This window comes from Hirundo rustica, chromosome 5 (assembly GCF_015227805.2).
Source record: "Hirundo rustica isolate bHirRus1 chromosome 5, bHirRus1.pri.v3, whole genome shotgun sequence".
Classification (NCBI taxonomy): Eukaryota; Metazoa; Chordata; class Aves; order Passeriformes; family Hirundinidae; genus Hirundo; species Hirundo rustica.
Window position 1 is genome coordinate 756,903 of NC_053454.1, and position 19,237 is coordinate 776,139.

The 19,237-nt window shown below is 54.5% G+C and overlaps 1 protein-coding gene across 3 annotated transcripts in view; it reads left to right on the forward strand.

Moving 5' to 3' along the window:
- The window catches only part of EXOC6B (exocyst complex component 6B), a 290,129-nt gene that overhangs the window by 262,159 nt on the left and 8,733 nt on the right, over positions 1-19,237 (forward strand). For 2 of the 3 annotated variants that reach the window (XM_040064051.1, XM_040064053.1), the window contains exon 21: positions 7,870-12,103. The exons of the other annotated variant lie outside the window; for it this stretch is intronic. In XM_040064051.1, the coding sequence (XP_039919985.1) occupies positions 7,870-7,996 (127 nt within the window). In that variant the 3' untranslated portion in view covers positions 7,997-12,103. Of the gene's footprint in view, positions 1-7,869; positions 12,104-19,237 lie in introns of those variants that run through there. 3 annotated transcript variants of the gene reach the window in all.

The following is a 19,237-nucleotide window of genomic DNA, read 5'->3' on the forward strand; positions in this document are numbered from 1 at the left end:
TCCTATCTCCATATTCTCCTCTCCCCTAATTTCCCCCCTTTTCCACACACCCCTATCATTTTTTATTCCCATTCCTTTCCTCTCTCCATCTCCCACCTCCCTCCCGCGCGATTCCCGGCGATCCCCAAACCCCAATTCCAGGAGGAGCCTCCGGCTCGGGTCTCCCTCAATCCATCCTTTGAGGGCCGTACTTCATATGCTCCTCACAGCTCCATCCCAAATCCTGGAGCCCTGCCGGGAACAGCCGGCCGGGAACGCTGCGGGATTTGCCGCGGGTCCGAGGAAAAGCGGGATTTGCTCTGCCTGTCACCCCGCCCGGCCGGCCCGTGGTGGGTCTCCGTGATGATCCCCGCTGGTCGAGCTCCAAGCTGGCTTGGGAAGGATCCACTCCGCTCCTGCTCTCCCAGCAGACCTCCCAGGTCGTTTTCCAGCTGGTGGGACGGAGAATGAGCCAAAAGAAGGAAGTGGGGATTTGCCGTTTTCCGAGCGGCTCCTGCCACGGGCGCTGCGGCGCTGGGAGCTGCCTGGAGGAGAGGGCAGGAGGGGATCCTCGGGGAATCATGGAATGGTTTGGGTGGGAAGGAGCCTTAAAGCCTGTCCAATTCCATGGGCAGGGACACATCCCACTATCCCAGGCTGCTCCAAGCCCCGTCCAACCTGGCCTTGGGCACTTCCAGGGATCCGTGTTTTTCTGGAAGCATGGCCCCAACCCTAAACTCCTTGAGGAGAAAGACAGAGATCCCAAATCACCTCAGCTGCTCCTCATGGATTCCATGGTTAATCCAACCAAACCCTGGAAGTGTCCAAGGCCAGGCTGGAGCACCCTGGGATGGCGGGATGTGCCCATGGCAGGAGTGGCACCGGATGGGCTTTGAGGGTCCCGAATTCCATCCCAAATTCTTCTCTGAATCCCTGATTCCGTGAGCGACCGTGGGCTGCCATTGTGATCCAGGGGAGCTCCGGCTCCTCTCCGCCAGGGCAGGAGAAAGGACGTCACGGCAGCTCAGGACACCGGGGAGGGACACGGGGACCAAGCTGGGGCAGCTGCTGGGTTTGAAGGAATTTCACACCTCGTGGCGTGGGTTTTAAACCGGAATTTTATGGATTGTGTGATCCCTGGGTTATTCCGGGCTGTGGGTCAGGCGTGGATGTGGAAATGCCGGGGGATGGTTGGATTTGGTGACCTCGGAGGGCTCTTCCGACCGGAGCAATTCCGCGATGCGCGGCGAATCCGTCACCCAGCATCCGAGATGTGAAAGGGAGGGGTTTATTCAGAGCCCACAGTGAAGTGCTGAAATAAAGGGGCACCCAAAATCTGGGAGCTTGGCCTGGAAGAGCCCGGGAACGGAGGCGGCCGGCGAGCTGGGATCACGGCAGAGGCTGGGAAGGCGGTGGGAGAGCAGGAGAGCAGATCCACCCTCAGCGGTGTCCAAGTGTCACCAAACCCCAACCCGGCTCCTGTCATAAAGTCATAGAATCATGGAATGGTTTGGGATGGAAGGAACCTTAAGGATCATCCCATTCCCACCCTTTCCATGGGCAGGGACACCTCCCACCGTCCCAGGTGGATCCAAGCCCCAGTGTCCAACCGGGCCTTGGGCACTGCCAGGGATCCAGGGGCAGCCACAGCCAATCCGGGAATTCCAGAATTCCCAGACCCTCCCCACCCTCCCAGCCAGGAATTCCCAATTCCCAAGATCCCAGCCCAAGCTCCCCTTTCCCACTGGAAGCCATTCCCTGTGTCCTGTCCCTCCAGCCCTTGTCCCCAGTCCCTCTCCTGCTCTCCTGGAGCCCCTTCAGGGACTCTGAGCATTCCCTGGATTTTTCCCTTCTCCAGGGGAACATTCCCAGCTCTCCCAGCCTGGCTCCAGAGCAGAGGGGCTCCAGAATCCTGGAATGGGTTGGGCAGAACCTTGAGGATCATCCCATTCCATACCCCTGGGTACCTCCCACTATCCCAAGCTGATGAAAAATTGGCTGGAAAGGAATTCCGTGGAATCATAGAAAAGTTTGGAAAAGAATTTAAAGTTCATCCAGTGCTACCCATACCATGAGCAGGGACACCTCCCACTATCCCAGGCTGCTCCAAACCCCAGTGTCCAACCTGGCCTCGGACACTTCCAGGGATCCCCTCCGAGGGGTCTCTGTCCATCCCCCCAAGCTCTCCCAAGCCCCCTCACTCCGGGCACATCCTCCGCCTCCCATCCCTCCGGGAATTCCTCCGGGCCCGGCTCAGCCTGTGAGCTGCTCTCCTGGTTATCTCCGTCCCTTATCAGCCCCTCTCTCCCAGGATATCCCGGGTGCCCGTGTGCGCTCGCTCCGGCTTTCACCCTCACCCGGCAGGGCCCCGATTGTCCGCTCTCAATGGAGCCCGAAAGGCTGGAAAACGCGGAGCGCCTCTGGAGCGGGGCCCCGCGACACCCGATCCTCCCAAATGCGCTAATTAGAGCTAAAAGAGGAGCTTTTACCCCGCTGCTTCCTTCCTCTCCCGGATTAATTGGGACAAAGCTCGGCTCTCTCCCAGGTGGTGTTTGTTGACAGGGGTGGGGACAGCGCCCAGCTCGCCTTTCCCTTCCTTTCACTCCCAATCCTGGGACCGGCTTCCGAGCCCTCGGATGTCCCAAGGCTCCGCTCGGGGAAATAAAACTGGGGAGCTGAGCAGGATTCTGTGTCCTGTATCTTAATTAATTGATAGTATTTAATAGCTCCTGCCTTTACATTGTTTCTGGAGATCCCAGCAGCTCCCATCCTTCCCAGACTTTTCCAGATCCACCTCAGTGGGTTTGTTATGGATGCTCCCAGTTATCCCAAGGCTCCGCTCGGAGAAATAAAACCGGGGAGCTGCGCAGGATTCTGTGTCCTGTATCTTAATTAATTGATAGTATTTAATAGCTTCTACCTTCACGTGGTGTCTGGAGATTCCAGCAGCTCCCATCCTTCCCAGATTTACCAGATCCATCTCAGTGTGTTTGTTAATGCTGATCCCAGTTATCCCAAGGCTCCGCTCGGGGAAATAAAACCGGGGAGCTGCTCAGAATTCTGTGTCCTGTATCTTAATTAATTGATAGTATTTAATAGCTTCTACCTTCACATGGTGTCTGGAGATTCCAGCAGCTCCCATCCTTCCCAGATTTCACCAGATCCACCTCTGTGGGTTTGTTAATGGTGTTCCCAGTTATACCAAGGCTCTGTGTGGAGAAATAAAACTGTGGATCTGCACAGCCCAACTCAAATCCTACAGGATTTTCTGTCCTCTATCTTAATTAATTGATAATATTTAATAGCTTCTACCTTCACGTGGTGTCTGGAGATTCCAGCAGCTCCCATCCTTCCCAGATTTACCAGATCCATCTCAGTGTGTTTGTTAATGCTGATCCCAGTTATCCCAAGGCTCTGCTCAGAGAAATAAAACTGGGGAGCTGTGCAGGATTCTCTGTCCTGTATCTTAATTAATTGATAGTATTTAATAGTTTCTGCCTTCACATGGTGTCTGGAGATTCCAGGAGCTCCCAGTAGCTTCCAGACTTTTCCAGATCCACCTCAGCGTGTTTGTTAATGCTGATCCCAGTTATCCCAAGGCTCTGCTCAGAGAAATAAAACTGGGAATCTGCACAGCCCAACCCAAATCCTGCAGGATTTTCTATCCTGTATCTTAATTAATTGATAGTACTTAATAGCTTCTACCTTCACGTGGTGTCCGGAGATTCCAGCAGCTCCCAGCTGCTCCCATTCTTCCCAGGCTTTATTTCTGTGGGTTTGTTAACGGTGCTCCCAGTTATCCCAAGGCTCTGCTCAGGAAAAAAAAAAAACAACAACAAAAAAATGGATCTGCACAGCCCATGCCAAATCCTGCAGGATTTTCTGTCCTGCATCTTAATTAATTAATGATATTTAATAGTTTCTGCCTTCATGTGCTGTCTGGAGATTCCAGCAGCTCCCAGATGCTTCCAGACTTTTCCAGATCCACCTCTTGGGGTTTGTTATGGGCGCTCCCAGTTATCCCAAGGCTCTGCTCAGGGGAAAAAAATCCTGTGGATCTGCACAGCCCATCCCAAATCCTGCAGGATTTTCCATCCTGTACCTTAATTAATTAATAATGGTTAATAACCTCTACCTTCACGTAGTGTCTGGAGATTCCAGCTGCTCCCAGCTGCTCCCAGACTTTTCCAGGTCCACCTCTGGGGGTTTGCTGTGGGATCAGGGCTCCAGCTGCAATCCCTTTCCGTCCTGATCCAGGGGTTTATCCATTCACCTTCTTCCCGACCGTCCAAACACACCCCAAGGTTTTCTCCCATGGAATGTGCGCTGCTCCCGAAACATTCCATGGGCCCCAGCAGGTCCCACAGGATGGGAGATGGCCCCAGAGGTGCCAGGATGGAAAAGCTCTAAATTCCCAGTGTGTGGAAGGGTTGGAGAGGGACAGGAAGAGCTTTCCAAAGGCACGGGTCGACTTCCAGCACCTTTGATCTCCCTCTGGATCCTGGGAGAGCTCCCAGCTCTCCTGGGGAAGGGCTTGGAGACCTCCTGGAGCTGTTAGGAGCTCCAGGGGAGGATAATTATCCCCAAATCCAGGATAGCAGGACCTGGGAGACTCCAAACTCCTTTTCCTGTTGGCACAATCTCTCCCTGCTTCTCCTGGAGGAGCAGCAGCCAACCTGCTCCAGCTAAAAAACAGGGAAAAACAAACAAATCCCGATTTTGACGACTGTTAGTGCTCCAGGCTCTCCTGTTCCTGTTGGGAGAGCAGCTCCGGTAACCCCAGAAAATTCCCCTTTGGGAAAAAGTTGTTACCCGGGATTCCAGTTCCAAGCCTGGTGTTTTTGGGAACATTTCAGATTCCCTGTGGCTCTTTCCAGGAGGCTGAGGCCTGGAAAAGCCTGGATGTTTGTTTGTGCTCCGTGAGTTTGGGGAGGTTTGGATTATGCTCAGTTGGACTCCGGACCTTCGGGATGATCCGGTGCCAGCTTCCCGGGGATCATCAGCGCCGTGTCCCTGTCACTCCCAAGGTCCCCAAAGTGTCCCTGTCACTTCCTTTAGGTCCCCAAAGCCAAAAACTGGGATTATGGGATGCATCCAAAGCCCTCAGCCTCTGCCAGATCTGATTTACCCAGGACGTCTTTTTACAAATTGGGATAATTTGGAAGAGCCGAGCCGCAGCAGGTTGGATTTTGAGAGGCTGTGCCTTCAGGAGCTGTGGGAAGTTTGATCCTGGTGGGAATTTTTTCCCTTCCCAGCACCCTTGGAGCGTGTCCCAAGCCCCGTTCCCCCCCAAAATATGGATCTGGGAATGCAGGAATTCATTAACCCCCTCCCGGCTTTGCATGTGGGGATCCCATCCCACCTCCTGCTCTGCTCGGCTCTGGATTTATGGAGATCTCCTGGAGACGCCGTGCTCCTTCCAAACAGCTGGAGTCCTTCCTGGAATGCAAATCATTTTGTGCTGTATTTAGTGCAAATTCTATCCATTTATGTAATTTATATTTCTTATTCATCGGGGAAAACGGGAGAGTGGACGGTGCCCCTACGCAGGGCAGGGGCCTGGAAGTGGATGGGATTTGAGGTCCCTTCCAACCCAAACATTCCGTGATTCCCTGGAATATTTCACGGAATTTAAATCCACGACTCCAGACCTTCCCGGCCTCCCCTAAAGCTGCACCTCGTGCGTGCAAGTTTTAAGCAAAAAGCCTTAATTCTGTGGATTCCGATTTTTAAATTTTCCTCCTCAAACTCCGTCACCGCTGCAGAAAGTGATGTGGAGAGGGAGAAATCCCTGTTGGGAAGAGGGAGGATTTAGGATCTCCCGCATTTGGGAATTAGGGAGAGGTCCCAAAGTGGCCTTGATTGGGATTGGAGGGGTTTAAAGCAAAAATGCCGGAAAGATTCCCCAAAAACTGGTGTAGAGCCTGGAAATTCCATGTTCTTCTCTTGGGCCATTGGGCATTCCCAATCCCTGTTCCATAACCTGTTTGTGCTCCGTGCAGGATGAGGGACACCAGCAGGAAAAACAACGTTTTTGCCCAATTCTGGGAAAATGAGCGGGAATTGGGGAGACCCCAAAGTCTTGGAGGGGTCTAAAGCCTGAAAAAAATCCCCCAAAATTGTAGAGCCTGAAAATTCCGTGTTTTTCTCTTGGACTATTGGGTATTCCCAATCCCTGTTCCATAACCTGTTTGTGCTCCGTGCAGGATGAGGGACACCAGCAGGAAAAACAACGTTTTTGCCCAATTCTGGGAAAATGAGCGGGAATTGGGGAGACCCCAAACTCTTGGAGGGGTCTAAAGCCTGAAAAAAATCCCACAAAATTGTAGAGCCTGAAAATTCCGTGTTTTTCTCTTGGACTATTGGGTATTCCCAATCCCTGTTCCATAACCTGCTTGTGCTCCGTGCAGGATGAGGGACACCAGCAGGAAAAACAACGTTTTTGCCCAGCTCTGGGAAAAAAAGACCGGGAATTGGGGAGACCCCAAAGTGGCGTTGATTGGGATTGGAGGGGTTTAAAGCCTGAAAACATTCCCCAAAAATTGGCGTAGAGCCTGGAAATTCCATGTCCTCCCCTAGGGCCATTGGGCATTCCCAATCCCTGTTCCATTACCTGTTTGTGCTCCGTGCAGGATGTGGGACACCAACAGGAAAAACAACGTTTTTACCCAGTTCCAGAAAAAAAGATCGGGAACTGGGGAGATCCCAAAGTCTTGGAGGGGTTTAAAGCCTGAAAACATTCCCCAAAAATTGGTGTAGAGCCTGGAAATTCCATGTTCTCCCCTAGGGCCATTGGGCATTCCCAACCCCTGTTCCATAACCTGTTTGTGCTCCGTGCAGGATGTGGGACACCAACAGGAAAAACAACATTTTCGCCCAGTTCCAGAAAAAAAGAGCGGGAACTGGGGAGACCCCAAAGTCTTGGAGGGGTTTAAAGCCTGAAAAAATTCCCCCAAAATTGGTGTAGAGCCTGGAAATTCCATGTCCTCCCCTAGGGCCATTGGGCATTCCCCATCCCTGTTCCATAACCTGTTTGTGCTCCGTGCAGGATGTGGGACACCAACAGGAAAAACAACGTTTTCACCCAGTTCCAGAAAAAAAGACCGGGAACTGGGGAGATCCCAAAGTCTTGGAGGGGTTTAAAGCCTGAAAAAATTCCCCCAAAATTGGTGTAGAGGCTTGAAATTCCATGTCCTCCCCTAGGGCCATTGGGCATTCCCAACCCCTGTTCCATAACCTGTTTGTGCTCCGTGCAGGATGAGGGACACCAGCAGGAAAAACAATGTTTTTGCCCAATTCTGGGAAAATGAGCGGGAATTGGGGAGACCCCAAACTCTTGGAGGGGTCTAAAGCCTGAAAAAAATCCCACAAAATTGTAGAGCCTGAAAATTACGTGTTTTTCTCTTGGACTATTGGGTATTCCCAATCCCTGTTCCATAACCTGCTTGTGCTCCGTGCAGGATGAGGGACACCAGCAGGAAAAACAACGTTTTTGCCCAATTCTGGGAAAAAAAGACCGGGAATTGGGGAGACCCCAAAGTGGCGTTGATTGGGATTGGAGGGCTTTAAAGCCTGAAAAAATTCCCCAAAAATTGGTGTAGAGCCTGGAAATTCCATGTCCTCCCCTAGGGCCATTGGGCATTCCCAACCCCTGTTCCATAACCTGTTTGTGCTCCGTGCAGGATGTGGGACACCAACAGGAAAAACAATGTTTTCGCCCAATTCCGGAAAAAAAGACCAGGAACTGGGGAGATCCCAAAGTCTTGGAGGGGTTTAAAGCCTGAAAAAATTCCCCCAAAATTGGTGTAGAGCCTGGAAATTCCATGTCCTCCCCTAGGGCCATTGGGCATTCCCAATCCCTGTTCCATAACCTGTTTGTGCTCCGTGCAGGATGCGGGACACCAGCAGGAAAAACAACGTTTTCGCCCAGTTCCGGAAAAACGAGCGGGACAAGCAGAAGCTGATCGACACCGTGGCCAAGCAGCTGCGCGGCCTCATCAACAGCCACCACTCCTGAGGGCCTCGGGATCTCCTTCCCGCGGCCTGGACTTCGGGAATCCCGTCGGGAGAGAAGATTTGTATTTTTTTATTCGCCTTGGAAAATCTCCGCGGAGCCTCCCCGCTCCACCCCGGCGGCAAAACGCTCCCAGTGGAACGATCCCGGGAAAAGAGGTGGTGGCAGGAGCCTCCTGGATAAGCTCCTATTTTCAGGGGTTTAGGAAGTGATGGGAATTCTTGGAGCCTGGGAGAAGTTCGCACCCGGACTGGGTTGGTTTGGGTTTTTTTTTGTTTTGGTTTGGGTTTTTGTTTTTTGGTCAAAGCCAAATTGAAGGGATCATCCTGCCTTCCTTTTGTTAATTTATTCCCTTGGAAAACAGAGAAACCTGGGAAGAGCCGTGGATTTGGGTTCTCTGGGCAGAGGGCCATCCTGAGTGTGTCCTGTGGTTTGGATTTAGGTAGGAAAAAGGGATTTCCCAGGGTTTTTCCCCTCCGCTTTTCCCCCTCCATGGGCTGATTTCCACGTTAGTCTGCAAATCCCTGGAATCGCCGCCCTTTCCCGCCTGTCTGTGACCTCTCCTGGACCTGCCAGGGGCTGTGGGATCATGGAGGAGGGTTTGGAGCGGCCTCCTTGATGAGATTTGGGAAGGGAAAGCCGAAGGATGACCTGGGAATGTGTCCTGTGGCACCGCTCCGGGGCTGGGCTGCTGCTGGACACATCCATGGATGGGGATCCAGAGGGGATGGATGCTCCACAGGGATGGGGGAAGGCACACTGGGATCTGTCCAGGAGGGTTTTTTTTCCCTCTATTTTCCATGCTGGCATTCCATCTTCCCTCTCCTCTTGATGATTCCATAGGGAAAACTTCCTCCTGGTTGGAGCTGGAGCAGTGGGAATCTCCTGGACACATCCATGGATGGGAATCCAGAGGGGATGGATGCTCCACAGGGATGGGGGAAGGCACACTGGGATCTGTCCAAGAGAGGTTTTTCCCCTCTCTTTTCCATGCTGGTGTCCCATCTTCCCTCTCCTCTTGATGATTCCATAGGGAAAAATCCCTCCTGGTTGGAGCTGGACCGGTGGGAGTCTCCTGGAGGCAGTGGGAGATGCCCCATGGAGTAGCGCTGCTCCAAAGTGCCTGTGGATAGAATTCCCGGTCCCAAAGGTTCCCAAAATTCCTCTGCTCAAACCAGGTGGCCCCCAATGGGATTTAATCCCAGGATTCCATGGTTCCATCCATAGGGATTTTCACCCTTCACGTCTCATCACCTTTTTGCCTCTAATTCCCCACATTATCCAGCCACATTCCCAGACCCTTGAAGGGAATTCCAGTCTCCCTGGAAGTGCTGCTCCTGTGCCCATTCCCAGCCCTCTGGATGCGCTGATCCAGAGGTTTCAACCTCCAGCAACATTTTTGGGCGTTGGTTTTCATTTGGAGAAGGTTCCTTTGGCTCGATCCCAGAATTAAACGGGAACACGGTGGGGAATGACCCCCTGGAGCTCTTGGGCTGTCCCGGCCGTCTCCAGCTACAGGGACCAAGGGATTCTTTTCATTAATAAGAGGGAAAATTTGTAATTCCTGGGTTTTGGAGAGGGATTGAAGTTTCCTTGTGAACTCCTCTTGGAGGGATACGGAATAGGGATGGAGGGAAAAGCAGCAGGTGAAGGAAAGTTGGAGTCAGCGTGGCCAGAAAGGGATCAGCTTTGGAGACACCTCTGGAAATGACCCAGAGGGACAAGGGATGGGAATTCCGGGAGTGGGATGGAGAAGGAGCAGAAACCCCGGGACACAGGGGAGGGATTTTGTGCTGCCATCCCGAAATTCCATTTTCCCTTCCTATATTTCACTCCACGAGGCATTCCCAGAAAAAATCCCCGGCAGAGCCGAGGCGAGGCCTCGTTTCAGATGCTCCAGGCAGCTCCCACCCTTCCCAAATCCACGCTGGGCTCCCCTTCCCGTCTCCCTGAGCTGTAATTCCAGCAGCAGCGACCTGGGATGGGTTCGCTCGCTCCTTCAGGCTCCCCTTGGAGAAACCAGGATTGGGATCCTCCAAACCGGCTCCTGGCGCTCGGGATTTGCTGCTGGGAAAGTCAAATCCGGCCAAGGGAGGGATTCAGGGAGTTCCTGATCTCGGGAGGTCAAGAGCCGGAACCGCAAGTCAGAGCCCGGGATGAAAAATGGGATTTTGGGACTCTGGTCCCAATTAACTTTTTGTTCCGAGAGATGCGGCTCCATCCAAGCAAAATTAATCTTTTAAACAGATTGCTCCAAAAAAAACCCCCAAAAAAACCTGGAAGACATCCTAAATCCCCTCTCAGTCTCTTCCTAATGATGGGTGTCCTCCGACACGGATGGAATTGCTTAGGAGGGAAAAGTCGCTGCAGGGAATTTAAAAGGAGGGTGGGAAACAGGGGCAGGACCCGAATCCAAGATCTCCAGCTTCCCAAAATAAATAACGCTGCTCTCGCCCCTCTCTCCGCATCCGCTGGACGTTCCTTAGTGGATTTTATTTTTTAAGAAAAGAAAATCGGATTATCCCGTCTTTTTTCCCGGCTCCAGCAAATATATTCCAGCACCAGTGGGAAAAAAAATTGTACTAAACCCCGAATTTGGCTTCCCAGGAAGCTTCTTTCCTTCTTCAGGAGTTGTTCAGGCATTCCAGGAGTTGGGAATAATGCTATAAAAGTTGTCCAAAGTTGGAATCTGCAGCCCAGCCCATCCATAGGATGTTCTCCCTGAGCCACCAGCACTTGTGAGGTGGGAAAGGAGGGGTTTTCCTGGGATTTTTTTGGGGGGTGTTCCTAGAGTTCGAGCCAGATGCTCCCAGTGATTTTTGCACTTTGTTCCGGATCCAATCCCAACTCCCGCTCGGATGGAGCCGGGATTGGGGTGGGATGCTGCTGCTTCGGGGTTGTTTTCTCCCGGATTGGCTGCTTTGGGGGAGGTGGAATTCCGGGCAGGAGCTGTGGGAAGGGTCATGGAGGCCCCAAATTCCTCGGAAAGTTCTGGAAAGCGAGGCTGGGACGGAGCCGGGCCCGCTCCGGGGGCATTGCCGCTGTCACATCCCTCGTGCTGAAGTTTTGGGATCCGATTCCAAGCAGAATCCAAACCCAAATTCCTCACCCTCGGGTGTCTCCTGCCTCCCGTTAGTTCTGCCCTGGGTTTGGTGGTTTTTTGGACCTTGGAGGGGTTTGGAGCATCCAAACACCATCCCACGCTCCGGCTGGATTTGTGTCCCACCCCTGGGTGCCAGAGGATTTTTGGGATCTCTATCCCATTTCCCTTACTGCTCCGTGGGACCTGGAGACCCCTCGTATCCCCCCCCCCCCAGCACGATTCCGTGTTTATCGCACTGCTGGCAGCTCCAAGGGAACACAAATCCCATAAATCCATCCCAAATGACTCCGGGATGGTCCCAGCTCCGCCGTCCACTGGGATCAGCGGGAAGCGACCCGAACACACCGGGATTGGCCGGGAATCACCCCAAAAATTCCAGGATGGAGTGGGGGGAGCTCAGGGGAGTTTGTTTCACCCCAAAGATGCTGCTCCCATCTCCAGCCCCTCCCTTGCCCCCAGGGCTGGATTTGGGAAGCTTTTCCCGGAGCTGGGATCCATCCCCACCTGCAGCTTCCCAAAAATCCCACGGGCAGCTCTGGAATCCTGTCCCATCCAAGCTGCTCCCTGCCTTGGCTCATCCCTCGGATTTTGTTTTGCCCCACACTCCCATCCCACATCCCATCCCTGCCGGCTGCCGGGGTTGCCTTTTCCCGTCGATTTTGGGGTGGAAGGACCTGATTTTGGGAACCGAGGTGGTGAAAACAGCTTTTTTTGCACAAGTCGTTGCACAATAAGGGGAAAAAATTAGCAAATTAGGTTTAACTTTAAAGGGAATTTTGTTGTTTTGGTTTTTTGGTTTTTTGTTGGTTTTTTTTTTTTTTTCTCATTTGTTTGTTTTTCCTTAAAACTCGCTAGCAGAGCTACTGATTCCAAGAGGAGAAGGAGCTGGAATGGTTGGAGAAAGGACTGCATGGTTGTTTACAGGTTCAATTCTGTTAGAAATTAGCATGTTGGACATTTATCCTGGTGTAATTCCAATTAAACAAATACAGCATTTAACTGTTTCATTAATGCCTCATCTGGCTCTGTGCATCCCTGGGGAAAAAAAAAAAACAACTGAGACCCTAAATCCCGTAAAAAGTGAAAATTCCACACCTCCTCTGGACACTCGGCTGCTGGAACACCCAAGGTTTACAGGGGATCCAAGGGGAAGAAAATCCCTGGGTGAGTGTTGGATCCCGTTGCCCTGAGTGGAAGCTAAATTTTTCCCGAATTTTGGGGGATTTTAATGGGTTTCTGTCAAAAAATTCCTGGCTGTGAGGGTGGGGAGGGGCTGGGAATTCTGGAATTCCCAGATTTGCTGTGGCTGCCCCTGGATCCCTGGCAGTGTCCAAGGCCAGGTTGGACGCTGGTGCTTGGATCCACCTGGGATAGTGGGAGCTGTCCCGGCCCATGGATGGGATTTAAGGTCCCTTTTTCCACCCAAACCATTCCAGGATTCTGGAGAGGAGATTTCATGGAATGGCACGAGCAGATGATGGGGGGAGTTGTGTAGGATGAAGCATTTGGGGAATATCCATGGGCCGGGATAGCGAAGATTCCGGGATGGTTTGTATTCCACAAATTCCCCTAAATCCCCCTTTTTAAGCCATTTTATCCCTGTTGGTTCCTGGCAGATCCTGGGGCAGGGGTTCCTGGGACAGAAAACATTCCCTGGAGTTGTCGGTGGCTCCACCTCTGCCAGGGGCCTTTCCCCACAGGAGAGGGAAAAAGGAGGGTGGGAATCTCCCAGATTTAAACAGGATATTCCTGGGTGTTTCCTGGTAATGGAAAAAAAAAAAAAAAAAGGAAAAATTCCATCTCCTCCTACAGCAGATCCAGGGAGGATCCAAAAATCCAGGAAACCCCCCAGTGCCTGGGTTAAGGACCTTGGTGTCACCCCTGTCCCCTTTTCCTGGTGAATTTTGGGAGCTGGGCCGTGCCAGGAACAACCCGGATGCTCTTGGTGGGAGACGGAGATGTGGGGATAGGACATGGTCCAGCACCGTGGGAGATGGTGGGAGGTGGTGGGAAGGGATCCTGGATCATCCTGGATCAGTGGATCCTGAACCTTCCTGGATCAGTGGATCCTGGATCATCCTGGATCAGTGGATCCTGAACCTTCCTGGATCAGTGGATCCTGGATCATCCTGGATCAGTGGATCCTGGATCATCCTTGAGCAGTGGATCCCGGATCTCCCTGGATCTCTGGATCTCAGAACATCCTGGCAGTAGATTCTGGACTTTCCTGGATCTTGCTGGATCAATGGATCTTGGATGATCCTGGATCAATGGATCTCAGACCTTCCTAGATCATTGGATCTTGGATCATCCTGGATCAGTGGATCCTAGACTTTTCTGGATCAATGGATCTTGGAACATCCTGGATCAGTGGATCCTGGACCTTCCTGGATCAATGGATCTTGGAACATCCTGGATCAGTGAATCCTGGACCTTCCTGGATCAGCGGATCTCAGATCTTCCTGGATCAGTGGATCCTGGACCTTCCTGGATCAATGGATCTTGGAACATCCTGGATCAGTAGATACTGCACTGCCCCGGATCAGCGGATCTCAGATCATCCCGGATCAGTGAATCTCGGATCATCCAGGATCAGGGATCAGGGAGTGCAGCACGGGGGGGTTTTGGGACGCTGCAGTGGCACCGATGTCACCCTGGGTGTGGCCGGGCCCTGAATCAGTGCCCAGAGTGGGGCCTAACCTCAGCAGGGCCCCGCGACCCCCGAGGGACCCTGGGGTGGCTCTGCCACCAGCGCTGCCACCCCCCGTGTCCCCTCACCACCCCTCGTGTCTCCCCTGTCACCCCTCGTGTCCTCCCTGTCACCTCTCGTGTCCTCCTGCCACCCCTCGTGTCCCCTCACCACCCCCCGTGTCCCCTCACCACCCCTCGTGTCTCCCCTGTCACCCCTCGTGTCCCCTCACCACCCCCCGTGTCTCCTCACCACCCCTCGTGTCTCCCCTGTCACCCCTCGTGTCCTCCCTGTCACCTCTCATGTCCTCCTGTCACCCCTCGTGTCCCCTCACCACCCCTCCTGTCCTCCTGCCACCCCTCGTGTCCCCTCACCACTCCATGTCCTCCTGCCACTCCTCATGTCCCCCCTGTCACCCCTCGTGTCCCCCCATCCCCCCACTGTGTCCTCCTGTCCCCTCTCGTGTCCTCCTGCCACCCCTCGTGTCCCCTCACCACCCCTTGTGTCCTCCTGTCACCCCTCGTGCCCTCCTGCCACCCCTCGTGTCTTATTGCCACCACTCATGTCCTCCTGTCACCCCTCATGTCTCCCCTGTCACCCCTCATGTCCTCCCTGTCATCTCTCGTGTCCTCCTGTCCCCTCTCGTGTCCCCCTGTCACCCCTTGTGTCCTGTCCCCCCTCATGTCCTCCTGTCACCTCTCATGTCCCCGTCATCCCCTCTCATGTCCTCCTGTCCTCCCTCATGTCCCCCTGTCCCCTCTCATGTCCTCCTGTCACCCCTCGTGTCCTCCTGTCACCCCTTGTGTCCTACTGTCCCCCCCATGTCTCTCCTGTCACCCCTCCTGTCCCCTCACCACCCTTCATGTCCTCCTGTCACCCCTCGTGTCCCCCATCACCCCTCGTGTCTCCTCACCACCCCTCATGTCCCCCCTGTCACCCCTTGTGTCCTGTCCCCCCTCATGTCCTCCTGTCACCCCTCATGTCCTCCCTGTCATCTCTCATGTCCCCCTCATCCCCTCTCATGTCCTCCTGTCACCCCTCATGTCCTCCCTGTCATCTCTCGTGTCCCCCTCATCCCCTCTCATGTCCTCCTGTCCTCCCTCGTGTCCTCCTGTCACCCCTTGTGTCCTACTGTCCCCCCCATGTCTCCCCTGTCACCCCTCATGTCCTCCTGTCACCCCTCATGTCCTCCTGTCACCCTTTGTGTCCCCTCACCACCCCTCGTGTCCTCCTGTCCCCCTTCGTGTCCTACTGTCCCCCCTCGTGTCCTCCTGTCACCCCTCGTGTCCTATTGTCCCCCCTCGTGTCCTCCTGTCACCCCTCGTGTCCTATTGTCCCCCCTCGTGTCCTCCTGTCCCCCTTTGTGTCCTCCTGTCACCCCTCGTGTCCTACTGTCCCCCTTCGTGTCCTATTGTCCCCCCTCGTGTCCTCCTGTCACCCCTCGTGTCCTATTGTCCCCCCTCGTGTCCTCCTGTCACCCCTCGTGTCCTATTGTCCCCCCTCGTGTCCCCAGGACACTCCAGCCCAGCCCGGAGCCGCCGTTCCAGCCCCAGGGATGCGCTGCCAGCCCAGTTTTCACCAGATCATGGAATCATGGAATATCCTGGATGGATCACCCAGCCCGGCTCCTGGCCCTGCCCAGGACACCCCAACCACCCCGCAAGCCACCCCAAGCAGGGAGGCTTTTCCTTTCCTCCTGGTTTTCCCTGATCCAAGCAAGACAAGTGTTTTCCAGAAGCTTCTCCGGAGCGCTGGTTTCCGGCTGCCTCTGTCCCTGACCTCGGTTCCCCTCCTCACTTCCAGGTTAATCTGATTCTGGGATTTGCCTCCTCCAGGGAGCCCCGGGAATGGGGCAGGAGGAGGTTTGGGACATCGGGAGATACCCGCCTGTGGGGTGGTTTTCCCGTCGTGTCCCATGGGAAGGGCTGTCCTGGATGGAAGCAGGGCAGGGATTTTCTTCTCCTGCCGCCGGCTCCTTCCCCTTCTCCACAGGATCGCGATTCCGAGTGGAAGGAACCCACAGAAAAGGGGGAAAAGCGGCTTTTGGGTGATTATATTGAGGGATGAACCCCCTGCCAAGGAATGGCTGCTCCTCCCTCAGCATTCCCAACCCGCCTGAATCCGGGATCTGGGCGAGGAATTCCTGTCTGGGCTGGAATTCCCAGATTTGCTGTAGCTGCCCCTGGATCCCAAGGCCAGGTTGGACTCTGGAGCTTGGATCCACCTGGTCTCATGGAATGGTTTCCCTGCCCGTGGATGGGGTTGGAATGGGGTGGGATTTAAATTCCCTTCCGAACCTCTCTGTAATTCCATGATTTCTTCTGCCGCGGCTCCGAAAACACCTGCAATGAACTCCCCGCTCCCGGGAGCGAGGAATTCCAGGGAAAGGCGGCAGCGGGAAGTTGTTAAACCCCAGCCGTCACCACCCGGGAGAAGGAGGCTGTGGGAGCAGATGGGAGATAAGGAGCGAGATAAGGCTGGATGGGAGGGCTGGATGGGATCCAGGAGGAAGCAGCGACGCGCCGGGTGAGGCAGCCGGATCCGGGCCGGGAAAACTGGGAGTGCCGGGAGAGAGTGAGGAGGAGGAGGAGGATGGGGATGAGGAGGAGGACAGGGACGAGGACAAGAACAAGGATGGGGATGAGGATGAGGGTGAGGATGAGGGTGAGGATGAGGATGAGGATGAGGATGTGGATGAGGACGAGGACGAGGACGAGGACGAGGATGAGGACGAGGACGAGGATGAGGATGGGGATGAGGATGAGGATGAGGATCAGGACGAGGATGAAGATGAGGATGAGGATGAGGATGAAGATGAGGATGAGGACGAGGACGAGGACGCGGATGAGGATGAGGATGAGGATGAGGACGAGGACGAGGATGAGGATGAGGATGAGGATGGGGATGAGGATGAGGATGAGGATGGGGATGAGGATGAGGATGAGGACGAGGACGAGGATGAGGATGAGGATGAGGATGAGGATGAGGATGGGGATGGGGATGAGGATGAGGACAAGGACGAGGATGAGGATGGGGATGAGGATGAGGATGAGGTTGAGGACAAAGAAGAGGACGAGGACAAGGATAAGGGCGAGGATGAGGATGGGGATGAGGAAGAGGATGAGAATGAGAATGAGAATGAGAATGAGAATGAGGATGAGGATGAGGACGAGGATGAGGATGAGGATGAGGATGAGGATGAGGATGAGGATGAGGATGAGGGCAGTCCTGCCAGCTGGCACCAGAACGAGGGTGGTGAGGGGCAAAACCAGGATGGGGTAACCAGACTTCCCTCCTTCCCTCAGCCGCGTTTCCTGATGGAGACAGGACTCCCCCCTTCCATGCCCCAACCCCGCGCCCCACGTGCCTCCAGCCGCGCTAATTGCGTTCCGTGGGGGCCGCTAATTGGATGATTGCATCAAAGGCGGGAGCCCCATCCATATCTGCCCGGCGCTGGATGCGATTATCCGGGAGAAGACATCCATCACCGCCGCCCCTCCCTGACCCGGCGGGGCCCGGCGCAGGTACCGCCCGAACGGGATTTATCCCCCAAAGGTTCCGGGATGACAAATGACGGCGGTGCCGCGTCTGCCGGGCGCTCATCCATCTCCCGGGATGCGGGGGGACGATCGCTCACTGTCACCGGGACGTGTGAAGTGTTAAAGACCCCCCGGCGGGGCACGGGGCGCTCGTTTGTATCCATCAGCCGCCCAGCCGCTCCTCGCTCCCTGCCGGATCCCGGGGATGCGCTGGGAACGGGTTTCTCCCGGCCTGGTGGCGCCCGGGACTTGTTGCTGCCGTCGGTTCTGTTCCCTCCTAAATGTCGTTTTCCAGCTGCTCTCTCTCTCCTCCAGCCTCTCGGGGAAAATCGCTCCCGAGGAAAGCTGAGGGTGTTCATGTGGGGGAACACAAAAAATGATGGGAGAGGGAATGCTCCAGCCATCCCGTTTATTTGGTGCCAATGATCCCAAATTTTGTCCTCCGCGCTCAACCCTGGAAAAGCCATTCCCAGGGATACCTGGAGCGAACCCGGGCTTCTCTTTTCCCTCTCCCTCGGCTCGAGCTGTGGTGACCTCGGCGCTCCGTGCGGGGATGCTCCATCCCAATCCCACCCCCACCTCCGGGAATGCCAGTGCCAAAAAAAAAAAAAAAAATCCCTGGCTGGGGGCAGCCTTTGGCTCCTCTTCTCCTCAAATCCTGGGCTCTGACCTTTTCCCTCGGCCACACCGGGCTCTCCCAAGCCCGAGCCGCGGGTTTTCCAGGGCAGGGCCTGGATCTCCAGGCGTGTTCCTGCTCCCGGCTGTCCGCTGCGGGATGGGCAGCAGCCTGCGGGCTGTCCTGTCGGGACAGGTCTTCCCTCTTTCCCTGCCTCTGGCTCTTCCCTTTCTCCGCAGGATCGTGATTCAGAGCAGAGGGAAGCCACAGAAAAGGGGGGGAAAGCGGTTTTTCGGGAGATTATCCTTAATATTGCCCACTCCGAGGGATGAACCCTCTGCCAAGGAACGGCTGCTCCTCCCCCAGCGTTCCCAGCTCGCCTGAATCCAGGATTTTTTCCCTTGTCTGGACGCAGCTTTGGGGTTTCTGAGGCAGTGGGATTCACTTTATGGGCAGCGATCATGGGAACCTCGGGTTTATGATCCGAATTAGCTCTTGCTGGGAATCAGACACCAAAAATCAGCCTGGGCTGAGAAGAAGAGGAAAATCCTGGCTGAGGTTCCCAGGGATTGGGATGTGAGAGAACTTTATCCCGGTGTTTTCCTGCCCTTGGCTCCGCTGGAATAGGGGACAGCAGAAATCTGTGGGAAGAGCCAGAGCAGCTGCTGACTCGGTGCCCCTGGAGTGGAACTGCGGCTGTTGGAGGGGGAAATTCCCAGCTGGAATTTCCTAGGTGGAAATTTCCTTTCTTCTGGCCCCGGGCATCACAGCCTGGGCTGTGAAACGCCTCCAGTGCCTTTTTCCGGGAACAGACTGGGATAAGTCTGGGATAAACCCCCTTAAATCCATCTGCTCCGAAGGCAGGATGTAGGGAAAAGTTTAAAAAAAAAAAAATGGAATTTTGGGGCAGAGCATGATCCAATGATCCAAGAGCCTGAGAACCTGAGCTGAGCAACCCCATCCCATTCCCTGCTCGGAGAGATCCTGCTCCAAGGAATCCTGCATTCTATGGAAAGGCAATAGCTGGAGGGATGCAAAACTCCAGTGGGGAATTCAGTCCTTGGTGGGATTGGTTGGGAATTCCGTTGTTTGATGGGGCCAAACCCCGCGTCCAGCTGGGGGTTGGTGGGGTGCTCCAAGTGTCCTGGAGTTTGGATCCCTTTGGATTTTCCGTGGCTCAGCTGATGGGGAAGGATCATCTCGGGGCGGAAGGAGGGATCTCGGCAGCATTCCCAGCTGGAGGCTGCAATCCCTCAGCTGTCCAAGCTGTGGGAAGCACAGAAGAATTCCCAGGTGG